Source organism: Neofelis nebulosa, chromosome 18 (assembly GCF_028018385.1).
Source record: "Neofelis nebulosa isolate mNeoNeb1 chromosome 18, mNeoNeb1.pri, whole genome shotgun sequence".
NCBI classification, from domain to species: domain Eukaryota; kingdom Metazoa; phylum Chordata; class Mammalia; order Carnivora; family Felidae; genus Neofelis; species Neofelis nebulosa.
Genome location: NC_080799.1, coordinates 3,377,221 through 3,391,832, shown reverse-complemented (window position 1 = coordinate 3,391,832; position 14,612 = coordinate 3,377,221). Strand labels below are relative to the sequence as shown.

General features: G+C 55.5%; 1 protein-coding gene across 3 annotated transcripts in view; it reads right to left on the bottom strand.

Moving 5' to 3' along the window:
* SDK1 (sidekick cell adhesion molecule 1) overlaps positions 1 to 14,612 on the bottom strand; it is an 881,306-nt gene that overhangs the window by 17,239 nt on the left and 849,455 nt on the right. For all 3 annotated transcript variants that reach the window (XM_058711917.1, XM_058711919.1, XM_058711920.1), the window contains 3 exons: positions 13,824 to 13,949; positions 3,728 to 3,892; positions 699 to 836 (listed from right to left, as the gene is read on the bottom strand). In XM_058711917.1, the coding sequence (XP_058567900.1) occupies positions 699 to 836; positions 3,728 to 3,892; positions 13,824 to 13,949 (429 nt within the window). The remainder of the gene's footprint in view (positions 1 to 698; positions 837 to 3,727; positions 3,893 to 13,823; positions 13,950 to 14,612) is intronic.

The window sequence follows — 14,612 nt, the reverse complement described above, 5'->3', positions numbered from 1 at the left end:
TTCTCTCCCAACAGGCAACCGCTATTCTGTCTTCTAGAAACTCCCACTCATTTTGGTGGTTCCGGACCTTCCTATAAATGGAGTCCAGCTTTGCCCCGTGTTCGTTTGTCCATTTCTCTGATGGGGCGATCCACTCAGCAACAGACACTTACTGAGAACCTTCTGTGTGCCAGGAGCTCATACTGGGGAGGCAGTGGTGAGCCAGGCGCCAGAGGGCGCGGAGCTGGGACGTGGGGTTTAAGGTGAGGTACAACTCAACCGCTGTCTGGCTGAACCCCGCGCCTTGTTTCCATCGGCGGCTCCCTGAGCCTCACCGACGCTCCGGAGACGTGCCCAGCACTGCGTTCCCGTGACACTGAATAGTCTGGTGATTCATCTGGTCAACGCTTCTGGCTAACGCGTTATAGATCACGTTCAAAAATACCGCTGCATCTGGGAAATGGTGCTTATGGGGAAAACAGACGCAGGGAGGCCAAAATGACCCAAGCGACGGACAGGACACACAGCTCATTTGCGGGCAGAGCCAGGGCCAGAGTCCCGGCCGCCGAGCTCTAGGACGCCGGTGCGCTGCACCCAGCCGCCTCCCGAAGGAAATCCGCTGCGCCTGTCTTATCACCCGCAAAGGGGATGCTGGCCCCACAGACCCTGGAGAGATGGGAGAAAACAGTGGCGGGGGGAGAGGGGGGCAGATGCCTCACCTGTGCCGCAGTTCTTGTATCTCTTGTTCTGCCCGTGCAAGACCAGAGCAAACACCACCAGCAGCAGGACGATCAGGCTGGACAGCGCCATCACCAGGAGGAACCACCACTCCCCGTAGAACGGGGTCTCCACTTGCGCTGAGGGGCACACCAACACAGTCACACGCGATGGGGACTCCTGCCTCCTGTCCGGGAACAGGTGGCGGGGCTCCGTGCAGGGTGGGGGCGGGGAGGGAGGAGGCGACGAGCCCCGAGTCAGGGGGAGGACGGAACCACGGGCTGGCGTGGGTTCCAGCTTCCCAGACCCAGGCTCGGGCGTGACGGGCTCTGCGGCCGCTGCTCCTTCCCTGCGGGAACCGGGCTCGGGGCCCCCGTGGCACCCACGCTGCCCTTTCCCGGAGCTCGCCCTGCCCTTGAGCATCTATACCGTCCTTGGCGCTACTTCCTGTGACCTTCACATCCACCTGCCCGCGGATGTCGTCCGGGGTAAAGACAGGAAGGATCAGAGTGCCTGGATGCCCTCCCCTCTTCTAGGGCCCAGGCTTCCCTCCCGGATGGCCCCGCGGTCCCCTTACCCTCTCCACCACGGCCACCACCCACCCCTGCCCGCCACAGCCTCTTCTCAGGGGGCTTCTCCTCTACTGGACTCACCCCAATCCACTCCCTACACTGTCACCAGAGAGACCTCGCTCAGATGGAAACAAACCATCCCTTCCTAAAAGCCTTCGGTGCCCCACGTTAGCCACGGGGCACAGTCCAAGCCTAGGGGCCCCATGGTCTGACTCCTGCTCACTCCTGGTGTTAGATCCCATCCACCGCTGCACAGAAGCCTCCCCGCTGGCCTGTTCTGCCACACCAGGGCTCCCCAAGGGCCATGGCTGTAGTTTATTTATTTTGCGCCTGCAGCAAAACTGAGCAGAACTGGCCCATCTTTCCATATGTTTTTTGAGGCACCGAACAGAAAAGGTTCATTTAGAAGTTGCTCTGAAGAAGGATACCCTTCTTGATCATGTTTTATTCTGTTTACTAAGAACAGAACAATGGGAACTGTCTCTTGTAGGTGCTGGATGGCCTCGGGGTCCTCCCCGGAGAGCTGGTTCGGAGGGAACAGGAAGCCTATTACGGGTGAGGCCAAGGTCCACCTTCCAGCCACCGAAATCCACAACAAACACATCTACCTTGTGGTAAATCTCTCACTGGGCAGGTGAAAAATGTGTGCGCGCTGGGGTTGAGAAAGGGGGATTGACTTTGGATAATGTAACAGCACAGGGGTTCCGGGGAGCTGGCAGCATTTGGAGTCCAGACACCGTAAGTGGTTTTCAGGCTGCACGTTAGGGCCCCCACGTAATGAGCCAACAAACCCCAGCCGACCGCCCAGCGGAAGAGGCCCAGGTGGGCCTGGAAAGGAAAGGCCTCGGTGCCCGCAAGATTCTCACCCGGGGCAGATCTGCGGTCGGCCCCGAGGCAGAGCCAGGCAGGTGCCCACCTGCTGGCTGGTCTGAAGGGTGAAGGGAGCCAAGCACAGTCCTGCTGGCGGCTACGGTGGGCGAGGGGGTGCGGGGGGTTTCAGAGAAACAGCACAGTCACAGACCCCATGAACAGCAGGGTAGGAGCGCTCTGTTCTCCTGTAGGAACCAGCTTTTGCCATCGGCCGTGTGTGTGTGTGTGTGTGTGTGTGTGTGTGTGTGTGTGTGTGTGACCAGAGTCTCCACAGGTGAACCAAGAGAGGCTTGAATTGGGGAACTGGAGTGACAGTGTCCAGGGATTCCTTATTCTAGTCTCTCTTTTTGGGGACGTATTAAATTTTTCACGAGGAAAATGAAGGAAATGAGAAAAATTTGGTGTGTTAAAGTCTGATTTGTTAAACAAGCCGGCGGTGTGCCATGTCTCCTCCAGGCAGACCCCCTCACGGGCCACCGGGACTTGGGGGGCCCGAGTGCACCCACGGACACTATCCTTGTCCAACGGCAAGTCCAAAGGCAAAACAGGAGAGGTGTTTTCAGTGACACAAGAGAGTCAGTAGCTTAAACAGACCTACGTACAGGGGAAGTGAAACACGTTTCTCTTACTGTAGGGACGCCCGTCTGGGTCTCTGGCCTTGCCGGTGACCCTGCCTGCAGGGGACGGCCAACTTCTTTTCTGAATCGCCCTCACCTGGCTCCCTACTATCCCTCCAGAGCGGGCTCCCAACTTGGGCTGCCTGGGACAGGGGAGGGGGGGGATCCGCTGTGGAGCCCCCGGGAGGGGCGTTCTCCAAGCAACCCCCAGTAACCCTGGGGCTGAAGGCAGCTTCCGCCCCCTCCCCCCGACCTGCCGTCTGAGACTTTGTGCTGCCTCCTTCTCCTGTGCCCTCCCCACTGTGCACCCTTCACCACCCAGACCCCCTCTTCTGAGAAGCCCTTTCTGACTCCTGGCGGTCACTTTCTCCCCATCTGTTACACCCCCGGCCACATGGCTGCTGACGGCGGCTAGTCTGTCCAGCTCTGGGAAAGAAACCTCACCTCTCCCACCCAGAGTGGAGCCGGGGCCTCACCCTACAGGGTGGCGACCAGCATGGGCTCACGTCCCCGAGGCCCCCCATCAGACACAACCTATGTCTGGCGCTAAGACACTCCCCAGGGGCATCTGCTGGGGCGATTTTTGCATTTTAGGCATCGCACAAGCCTGCACCGTAAGGAGCCTGCAGCTCCTGGGAGGGCTCAGGGCGGCCTTCACCCCCGAGGGCACTGCTCAGCCCAAGTGGACAGCTCTGACTTCTGCACAAGCCTCTGATTAGGGAAAAGTGAGACAAAAACTAAGGATTGCTCAAGCGGAACATGGTAAGGGCAGTCGGGGGGCCTGGTGGTGGTGCCACGGGCTCCCATGCACACCGCTTCCCCAGCGCCCAGTTCCCTGGGCCCTCGGCGGGGCCACCTACACAAAGCACGGTGTTGTCCTCTGTCTTTTCGTGACGGCCCCATGTCTCCCTCTCCTCCCTCAGGGGACAGGGCTTTGTCCTGAGATTCCCCTGCTTGGGCAGGGCTCCCTACCTGACACGGCTGTAGAGGGGCTGCTGGGCTCCCCGTAGCCCGCCTGGTTCACGGCCACTACTCGGAACTCGTACGTCACTCCCTGCCTGAGCTTGTCCAGGCTGACGGTGTAGGAGGTGGCACTCCGGGGGATGTCCTTTGCAAACATGTCCCACAGGCCTTCATCTGAGGACACAGCACAGGAGCAGAGGTTAGGGTTTTCTCCCGCCTTCGACCTGGCGCCCACCCCGCGGCCAGCTCACTGTGGCCCTCGTGCAGTGCAACTGACGGGAGAGCCAGAGCCCGGGTGGGTTGCACGGGGACAGGCTGGGGACGAGGTCAGCCCCGTCTGCGACAGAGAGACCCCGCCAAGGCCCTGGGGTGGTCATGGCATGTTCCTGAACATTCTCCTCGCCCTGTCACATTCCCATCGGACTCCAGGCCTCGTCTCTGCTCTCTGACTTGATGTCGTCTCTAGTAGGATCTTTGGTGTATATAACAGTGCCTCACACCGAACGCATTATGTGAGGACATATACGGAGGCTGCTTGGCAAAAAGTGGGCTCAGAGCCCAGAACGTTCATGAATTATAATTTCCTTTACAGGCACAGGTATGTGATCCTTTAAAGAGAGCAGGAGGTCCGGAGAGGAAAGGCACGTTTGAGTATGCACGCACACGTGCGGACAGCTTTGCAGAGAGCTGAGGGTTATCTGGCACCAACCTGCTCACGCACCTTGGAACGCCAGATGCGCTCGAGTGGATTAGCCCAACGGCACACAGGAAGAAAAGTGCTGGCGTATAAGTCTGTGTTTGCATAGGATTTAGAGTTTGCACCGATTAAGCCCTTACAGTCACAGGTTAACGAAGGCACGGACGTGAATGAGATTTTAAAGGCACAAATCTCTGGACGGGCAGAAAAAGAGCACAATGATCATTTATTCCTCAACTTTCACGTTTACACTCATTCCTCACTGAGGTGCCCGTTACGGCTAATCACGTCAAAATGGCCGGCCGGCCACAGCTCCAAGTCCCCCGCCCCGACACGCTGAAGTTTGCACACGGGATGGCTGTCGGCTGTGGTTTTCGTTCTGAGTTTGCACGACAATGACCAGGAAATAATGGGCACCGAGAGTGCCCTGCTCTATAGCTCTGCTCTGCCCCGGTGGCCCCTTCCTCCCCTTCCACTGCCTCCTGTTCATTCACGCATTCATTACACAGACACTCGCGTGCTCACTCTTTGCTTGGGCTGTTCCGCGCATCGGGGAAATCAGGTGAGATTTCTGCTTGCATGAGCAGCTCCTAGTCTAAGGGCAGTGTGCGGACGAACATCAAGTCATTTCACCCTTTCAGACTCGTCTTGACCTCACTCCTACGCTTTAGTAAGGGGGCTGCCTCCACCAACTGGCTTTCTGAGCACTCTTTCACATTTACCTTTCGGCACCATGGTGCCCTTCGAGTCTTCAAGAGTTCAATAAATATCTGTTGGGGTGGTCCATCCTTCCATCCATGCACCCACTTACCTCCCCTTCCTTCCTTCCTTCCTTCCTTCCTTCCTTCCTTCCTTCCTTCCTTCCTTCCTTCCATCCACCCATCTATCCATCCTTCCTTCCTTCCATCTATCCATCCACCCACTTACCTCCCCTTCCTTCCTTCCTTCCTTCCTTCCTTCCTTCCTTCCTTCCTTCCTTCCTTCCACCATCAATCCTTCCACCCATTCATCTACCATCCATGCATCCATCCACCCATCCTTCCTTCCTTCCATCCATCTACCCACTTACCTTTCCTTCCTTCCTTCCTTCCTTCCTTCCTTCCTTCCTTCCTTCCTTCCTTCCTTCCTTCCTTCCTTATACCATCAATCCTTCCAGCCACCCATCTATCCATCCTTCCTTCCTTCCGTCCATCCATCCACCCACTTACCCTTCCTTCCTTCCTTCCTTCCTTTCTTCCTTCCTTCCTTCCTTCCTTCCTTCCTTCCTTCCTTCCTTCCACCATCAATCCTTCCACCCACCCGTCTATCCATCCTTCCTTCCTTCCGTCCATCCATCCACCCACTTACCCTTCCTTCCTTCCTTCCTTCCTTCCTTCCTTCCTTCCTTCCTTCCTTCCTTCCTTCCTTCCACCATCAATCCTTCCACCCATTCATCTACCATCCATGCATCCATCCACCCATCCTTCCTTCCTTCCATCCATCTACCCACTTACCTTTCCTTCCTTCCTTCCTTCCTTCCTTCCTTCCTTCCTTCCTTCCTTCCTTCCTTCCTTCCTTCCTTCCTTCCTTCCTTCCTTCTACCATCAATCCTTCCAGCCACCCATCTATCCATCCTTCCTTCCATCCATCCACCCACTTACCCTTCCTTCCTTCCTTCCTTCCTTCCTTCCTTCCTTCCTTCCTTCCACCATCAATCCTTCCACCCACCCGTCTATCCATCCTTCCTTCCGTCCATCCATCCACCCACTTACCCTTCCTTCCTTCCTTCCTTCCTTCCTTCCTTCCTTCCTTCCTTCCTTCCTTCCTTCCTTCTACCATCAATCCTTCCACCCACCCGTCTATCCATCCTTCCTTCCTTCCGTCCATCCATCCATCCACTTACCCTTCCTTCCTTCCTTCCTTCCTTCCTTCCTTCCTTCCTTCCTTCCTTCCTTCTACCATCAATCCTTCCACCCACCCGTCTATCCATCCTTCCTTCCTTCCGTCCATCCATCCACCCACTTACCCTTCCTTCCTTCCTTCCTTCCTTCCTTCCTTCCTTCCTTCCTTCCTTCCTTCCTTCCTTCCTTCTACCATCAATCCTTACACCCACCCATCTATCCATCCTTCCGTTCCTCCATCCACCCACTTACCTCTCCTTCCTTCCTTCCTTCCTTCCTTCCTTCCTTCCTTCCTTCCTTCCAGCATCAATCCTTCCACCCACCCATCCATCCATCCTTCCTTCCTTCCATCCATCCACCCACTTACCTCTCCTTCCTTCCTTCCACCATCAATCCTTTTATCTATCCATCATCCATCCTTCCATCCATCCACCCATTTTCCTTCCTTTCTTTTCCTTTCCTTCTCTTCCCTTCCCTTCCCCATCAATCCTTCCATCCATCCACCGATTGTCCTTCCTTTCTTTTCCTTTCCTTCTCTTCCCTTCCCTTCCCCATCAATCCTTGCATCCATCCACCCATTTTCCTTCCTTTCTTTTCCTTTCCTTCCCTTACCTTCCACCATCAATCCTTCCTTCCTTCCTTCCATCCATCCATCCATCCATCCATCCATCCATCCATCTAACCATCCTTCTATCCATCCATCTTTACCTCCCCATAGCACTTTGCAGGGCCTAGCACAATCAGCTTTTCAGTAAACAACCACCACCATTTTATTTAGCACTTACTATGAGCAAGTCACTATTCTAAGTGCTTTAATTTAAATGTTGACTGAATTGTTTCTTTTTTGTGTGTGAGAGAGAGAGGGAATGGGGGAGAGGGGCAGGGGAGACAGAGAAACAGAATCCTGAGCAGGCGTCGAGACTGAATCGGGGCCTGATCCTGTGACCCTGGGATCATGACCTGAGCCAAAATCAAGAGTAGGATGCCTAACCAACTGAGTCACCATGGTGCCCCTGCAGTGTTTTTCTTCTAAAAGGGGAAGATAATTTTATGCTGTAAAAAAGACAAGCAAAAAAAAAGTATATAAGCTCTTTTAAACTGGATGTTGCTTGAACCACTGCAGTGCAGGGACTAAGTGTGAAAGGAATTCTCAGACTGTTAAGAGCAGGTCTGAACTCTTCTGGAATGACTTCTCCAAGTGTCTTTTGCATTAATGTTTCTGTAATGCTTTCCTGCTCCCGAAGAAAAAAAATTATTTCCCCTTCCTCCACCGTCACCTAAAGGCCACATTTTATTTTAAGCGCTCTGTCACAGCCCCAGGAATTGTGTGCATTTTTCATAAAAACATTTTAAAATATTGATATAGAATCTCAACACAGAACAATTTATATAGCAATCCGTTTACACTGAAAAATGTTGGGGGAGGGAGAGTCATGCCGAGAGAATTTCCTTCTGAACTACGAGAAGAAAATGTTCACATTTTTATTTTGCTTAATTCCTCCTTGCCAAAATTAGCACATTTTGCGTTTTAGAATTTGCTTCTAATTCACAGGGCTATTTATCTATACTGATCTTTACATCGTGATCATGAGTGGGTAGGAAAACTTGGCAGCTGTTAACGCGTCCACTCTCTTTCCCCACCGTGGATTGTTTTTTTCTCGTTTGTATTGTGCCATTAAGTATCTCAATAAATCAATGATGGAGAAAAGTATCTCTACAAATTAGGGGGGAAAATAACATTACAGAACTATTAGCCATAATGAGGTTTGTGCAACTGATTTTCCATGCATAGGGATAATCCCCAGCGTCCGGATTTCCATCTCAATCAACACTTGAGAGCAGTGTGGGCCTTCGTTCGTTCCAAAGGCGGTTCTGGGGGTCTGATTCAGCCAGCCCTCAGACCCATGTGAGACTGGCCCCCACTGGGATGCTCAGGGGACCCCGGCCTGGCTTCCCGTCTGTGCTCGGGGAGCTCCTGTGTCCAGATACCTTCCAAAGCTGCATCCCTGAATGGCTGATGCCTCGTACTGTGTCCTCTGCGGGCTCCGGGGCATTGGACTTCCTGGGGGCGTGGTCTTGATGTCTGTGGGAGGGGGGCCCGTGGCGGGGGAGTGAGCCCAAATCACACTTGTGTGCGGGGCCTGCCCCCTATTCCTGGACGCCTGGGGGAGCACCTCCCTGGACTCTTGCCACTCAAACACCTGCCAGGGACAGCAATCCTGCCCCCACCAGCTAAGCGGGGGGTGGGGGGGGGGGAACACTGCTGAGAGAGAAACTTTGCAATTATCCTTAAACACACCCCAGGTCCCACCAGCCTTGGGGGAAGTGCCAAGAAGCCACACACACGGTCTGGCTCCTCAGCGGGCTCATGTTTCGGGAAAGAACGTGAACTCTTTGTTTTGCTGCCTGCAGCGCATTATCTGTGCGTCAGACACGGGGAAGCAGCCGATGGTCAAGGTCCTTGCGGAAAGAACCCTCTTCCGGTCTGAACGGTTTTGCTGCCTCACGACAGGCCTGCTTGTAGCTCACAGAAGGGGCAGCACGGCCTCTCCCCTGCCCCGGCAGCGGGAGGCACATCTGCTCCCAGATGATGTCCTAATAAACATGGGAACACGAACACCTCTCTTCTGGATCGAGATGGAGCCCAGCTCGGGCACATCCACGGGTTGCTCGATTTATCCCTCGAACGCCCAGAACGGAGCTGTGTGCCACAGGTATTCAGGCGGATGCCAGGCCAGCACGAAAGTTTGATTTCACGGACAATTAAACAGGGTCTCCGTGCTGAATGAAACTGTCACTCACGGGCCCGAGATTTCTGGTTCCACTAACTCATGTCACCAACAACGTGACTGTCAGGCTGTGGCTCGGAGCAAACGGACGCCCGTCAGCCATGTGTTTCTTAGACGCTGCCATTTCTGTCGTATCCGTGGTCAATCTCGGTCCGAAATTTGACTGAAGCAGGTGGGGCTCAAACATGAGGCTAAATACCTCGCAGGGGAGGAAAAAAAAGTCCCTTGTATCTGATCCAGTTGTAAGGCAGGAGACAAGTGGGGATGAATGTCTAGAAGCAAAGGAGGCCTGTGACAGGCTGAGCCCAACGGGCGGCAGGGCACCTGGGCGGACGGGCGGTCAGCGGACGTGGGTGTGAGGAGGCCGGGAGTGGGTGCCAGGCCAGGCGCCGTCGGACCTGTGCCCGCAGCTCCTTCCCCCTGCTGAATTTGCTGACTTGGGAATTTCCATGGGTTTTAAAACCTTTGGGAAAAGACTGATTTTGTTCTTTGTTCAACTGAAAATCCCTTGGCCAGAGGCTGACGGTGGGGAGTGGGGAGGCGGGTGGGGGGCTCCCAGGGGGACTCCACGTGGATGAGGCAGGTCCAGATCGGGGATGGGGACGAGGAGGGACCAGCTCTCATCTCTGGGCTAAAGACACTGCTTGTGAAAAAGGCAATACAATGTCTGTCTGCACCGGGTACGTCCTAAGTATGTATTTCACGGCTGCTTCGGAGAGGAAAATATATTTATAGTTCCCTTACTGCCATTCCAGTCTATTGTGTAAATATGTAAATTAGGTTTCGTGATCTACACAGTAAAATGCCTTGGGATAATTTGTGTAAATAAATCATCTGCCTGTGCCCACTGCATAGTCTCCGTCGCCTTCCAGGGAACTTTGCAACGCGGATTCGGAGCAAACGTGCACGCAACCAGAGAGAGGTGTCTCTGGCCTCGCGCCCGCACTCCCTGACTGTCCTTCCCCAGAGTAAGAGGGGCTCTGGGCTCCAGCCCGATAGTAATGTCATGGCCGCTGTCTGGTTCTGTCTCCACGTTAGGGAAGCGGTGAGCTACTCTGCAGAGATTGTAGGGGTGACGGTTGAGGGTACAGAAGGGTGAGGGGGGCTGCCCGAGCCCGCTGGCCACCTCGAGGTGCCAGCCACCCAGCTGATTAGCCACCTGCCTCCTGGGGGCTGAGACAGAGACTCAGCTGGACAGGAAGACGGCGGGCCGGGCAGACAGGTGGGGGTTCCAGGGGCCACCTAGTGCCAAGTGGCTCAGGCTTCCCAGATACCCAGGGGTGTGCTGGGTGGCTCCTGCCCTCCCCCCCACCCAATAAAAAATAAGGCCTCCTCACGAAAACCCGGGCCCATCCACCAAATCCCCACTCCCTTTGACACCCATGCCCCTGCCTGGAGAAAGTCTTGCCAGAGAGCTTCGGTGGAGAAAATAAGATAGAGCGTTTAATGTGTTGTGTAATGAGGCCTGTAATAGATGGCAGCTGAGATCCAAAGCCCTAAGGCACCAGCAAGGTGTTTAAATATTGACAATCCATAAAAGCATTTCATTTGCCTCTGCGTCGCTGCTGGCTTCAGTCACGGGAGGGAGGAGGCCTTTCCACGGGAAGACGGCGAAGCCCTGCAGCCGCTCTGCTTGGGCGGACGGTCTGAAAGGGGGAATCGGTCGCAGGACACCAGGGGAGGCAAAATCTCTCGCGCCCACTGAACGAGACGGCATCTTGCAGGCCAGCTTCCTGTGGCGTCTCAGTCCCTGGGGGTTGGTTTCCATGTGGCGGCATGACCCCCAGGCCTCGCTGGTCTCAGGAGGCGCCCGCTCGGCCGAGGACCTCCGGGCGGGGGGCTCAGTATGAGACCCGGGCCGGCACCCCGATCAGCTCTTCCTCACACACCCCCTCGCGGACTCCCTAAAACTGCACTTCTGGCCAACAGGCCACCGGCTTCTTTCGCTACGGTGGACACGTGAGCATCTGCTAACCTGATGAGAAAGTAAATGGCTCCCCAGGCAAGTCTGAGGATCAATACCTTCTCTTTCCTCAGAAGGTGCCGGAATGTGCTCTGCACTGTTAGGATTCCGAGCCCTTGCGCCCGTGTCTGGCTGCTGCTGTGGCACATTCCCCACGGCTGGTCTCTGACATGAGAATGCTCGTTTCAAAGACGTGCCGTTGCACTTGACTGAACAGGACACCGTCCGTGGGATACACGTATGTATTTTAAGATCTTGAGCGGAGCTTTTTATGTTGAGATAACTGTAGAGCCCCACACGGTTATGGGAAATACTACGGAGAGATGCCACGCGTCCTGTATCCGGGGTCCCCCAACGGTATCACCCCTCAGAACAACAGCGAGGCATCGCAACCGGGAACTGACGTCGACATGGTCCAGACACAGAGCGTTTCCGTCGCCCCAGTGACCTCGCTGTGGCCTCTCACATCTATACATCCACTGGGGTTTTTAACACTCTGTCGGGGAGCAAGCGTGCGGGCCGAAGGAAATGACTTGGCAAAGGTCTTCCACTTGTGTCACCGAGGACAAGCCTTCTTGTCTCCTCCCGGTGCCACAGACCCCTCCGGCAATCTGCTGACTCTGAAGGGAGGCCTTCTCAGAACGGCTTTAGATGCAGAAAATAAAACTAAGAAGGAAGCCAGCTATGCTGCTAATGACTGTAATTACCCAGAGGGAGCTGGAGGTTCACAGCAACCCTGGGTCCCAGGGATGCTGACTGTGTGGGTCACATGTGGTTTTCGATGCGCCTGTTGGGCTCTGTGGTTCTTTGGAAGATGGGGTGCAAAGCCTTGGATTCCTCCAGGGCCGCGCTGGAGCACAAGTTCCAGGGAACGTCTGGATGGCGAGGTCCACCACCTTGTGAAACACCCACCCCAGCCGGGTCGGGATGGGAACCAGTGTGGTTTCTACTGCTGACAATTCCACAGGTTGTGAAGTTACTTACGCGGTTTCAACCCAACTGTTGTAGGTCGAATTGTGACTCCTCAAAATTCACGTGGTTGAGGTCCTATCCCCAATGTCTCAGAATGTGACCTTATTTGGAAAGAGGGTCTTTGCAGATGTAATTAGTCAAGGTGAGGTCTTGGGGGTGGGCCCTAACCCGGTATGACTGGTGTCCTCATAGAAGGGGAAGTTCGGGCACAGTGACCAGAGGGCACACAGGGAGAAGGTGGAGATGGGAGGGAGGGGGCGGGAAATCCCTCCACAGCCCAAGAAGGCCCAGGGTTGATGGCAAACCACCCGAAGCTGGGAGAGAGGATGGAGCAGACCTCCGCTCACAAGCTCACAGGACCCAACCCCGCCACGCCTGTCCTCAGACACCCAGCCTCCAGACCAGGAGACAGTATGTGTCGCGGGGTAAGCCGCCTGGTGCAGGGTACGTGGTCATAGCAGCCAGACAACATGAACACGCCTACGTTCATAAGGGGAGAAAAATGCTGAAGGTCAGTTGGTGGTGAGCGATGTCCACAGATCTCCCGAATTCTCTCAGGAGCCCTTGGTAGCCTGAAAGGGCACAAAGGAACCTTTGCAGTGAACGCTCTCCCTAGATTCGGGGAGAAAGCGTCGACTTCCTTCCTTGGGGTCCGTCCGTGCAGGCTCCTCAGCCCTCGGCTGGGCCCAGACCTCACCAGGCCTGTATTCGAGGCTCCTGCCAATCTCTGAAGGTGCCATGGGATCAAGTGTCCTCGGCGGAGAGCCTGCTGTCTGCTCTCGGGGCTGCCGGCATTCAGAGGGACGGGGCGGGGGAACCCAGTGGCCGCAGGAGGCCCGTCGCCCATCTGCGACCCTCCGTTTCCAGAACAGGCCGAAAGCCTCGCTCAGCATAAGCTCCAGGACCCCTCGGGGCGGGACGCTGAACGTGTGAGTTCAGGGGCTGAAGAACTTTACATATTGCCTTTCACGGGGACTGTTTGGGTCTCGGGCGCCAGATTTCTACCTGGAAGTTTCTAGGAGGTGCTTACAACGAGTAACCTCTGAAAAGCACTTTGATGGGGGAGGGGCATCTGGCACAGTCCTAAGTGACGCCCGGCGCTGAGGGTGGACTCTGGCGGAGGGCTCTCTGCCCGCAGCCCTGGCGCAGCCTGTATTTGCGTGCTCAGGCGTTCACGATTGAACGTGCAACCACCTGCAGGCCACAGAGGACGTGCTCGGTGTTCTCTGCATTGGGTGATGCCCCCATGGCTCCAAGGAGTAGTAGCCGACTCCACACAGCAGAAATTGATCTTCCAGCAACGTCCATGCTTCGTTATTACAGCTGAACGGGAGGAAGAGAGCGAAAACCCTCCTCGGGCAGATAGGGTAGGGAATGGACTGAGACCTCATTTTCGGGAGCCTGAAAGATGGGGCAGAGGGTATGGACAGGAATCTGCGCCCTGATCGGGAGCGAGCGGGACTCTGTACGTCGGGGCAAACAGGCGGAGCCTGAGGCGAGCATCCGAAAACACTCTTGGATCTTCCCGAGGAGCCGCAAGTGTCTGTAAGCGTCCCTGTGTTTTCATGTACGTGTTTCTGAGGATGACGACGACCGGGCTCTGAGGCACGTGTACTGTGGCCAGCCATTGAGAATCTCAGGCCCGCGAGGTTACGGCGGAGGGAGGGACGCCCTCACCCTTCCTCGAGTCGCCCTCATGGTCTCCACATCTTTAGAGAGAGGCCAAGCGGAGGCCGGAGGGCCCTGACACTCGCCTCCGCTAGGCTGAACAGGCTCCTTGGCAGGTGTCCAACCCCCTCCTTACCTGAGGGCTTGGCCTCGATGACGTAGCCCGTGGTGGGAGTCCTGCCCGCGCTTCCCTCCGTCCACTGCAGGGTCAGCTCAGAGGCGGACTTGCTGACCGAGACATCTCTGGGGGACCCCGGGGAGCCTGCGGGATAAAAGAGACAGGGGAGGGTGGACGTGGGCACTTGGGGGCTCCTCACCCCACAGGGGGTCGGAGGCTCTGGCCAGGTTCTGTCTCCTTCCCCAAGTATGTAGCTTAGCCTCGCTCTGTGACAGTCTTCTCATCCTAGACGTGGGAAAGCCACCCTGGCCTCCCAGGTTGACTGGACGTGAGCAGAGACGGGCCGTGCAATGGGCCCAGGACCGTGCCTGGCGTGGGGCGGGCACCCTGTGAACGGAGGTCCTGTCACCCTTGCCTTGCTAAGGATGTCAACAAATGCCAAAACCATTTAGGTGGGTGGGAAGCCACGTGGCTCCTCTTCGTGACGTGAACACTTTAAGATTTTCTTGCGTATGGGGGCGCCTGGGTGGCTCAGTCGGTTAAGTGTCCAACTTTGGCTCAGGCCATGATCTCGGTCTATGGGTTTGAGTCCCACACGGGCTCTGTGCTGCTTTGGATTCTGTGTCTCCCTCTCTCTCCCTGCCCCTCTCCCGCTTGTTCTCTCTCTCTCTCTCTCTCTCTTTCTCTCTAAAAAATAAACTTAAAAAAATGTAAACAAAAGTTTCTTGTGTATCTAATTTCAAAAATTCATTTTTCCCAAGTTTTTCCAGAAAACAGCCCCAAACTTGACATGCTTAACACCGAAGA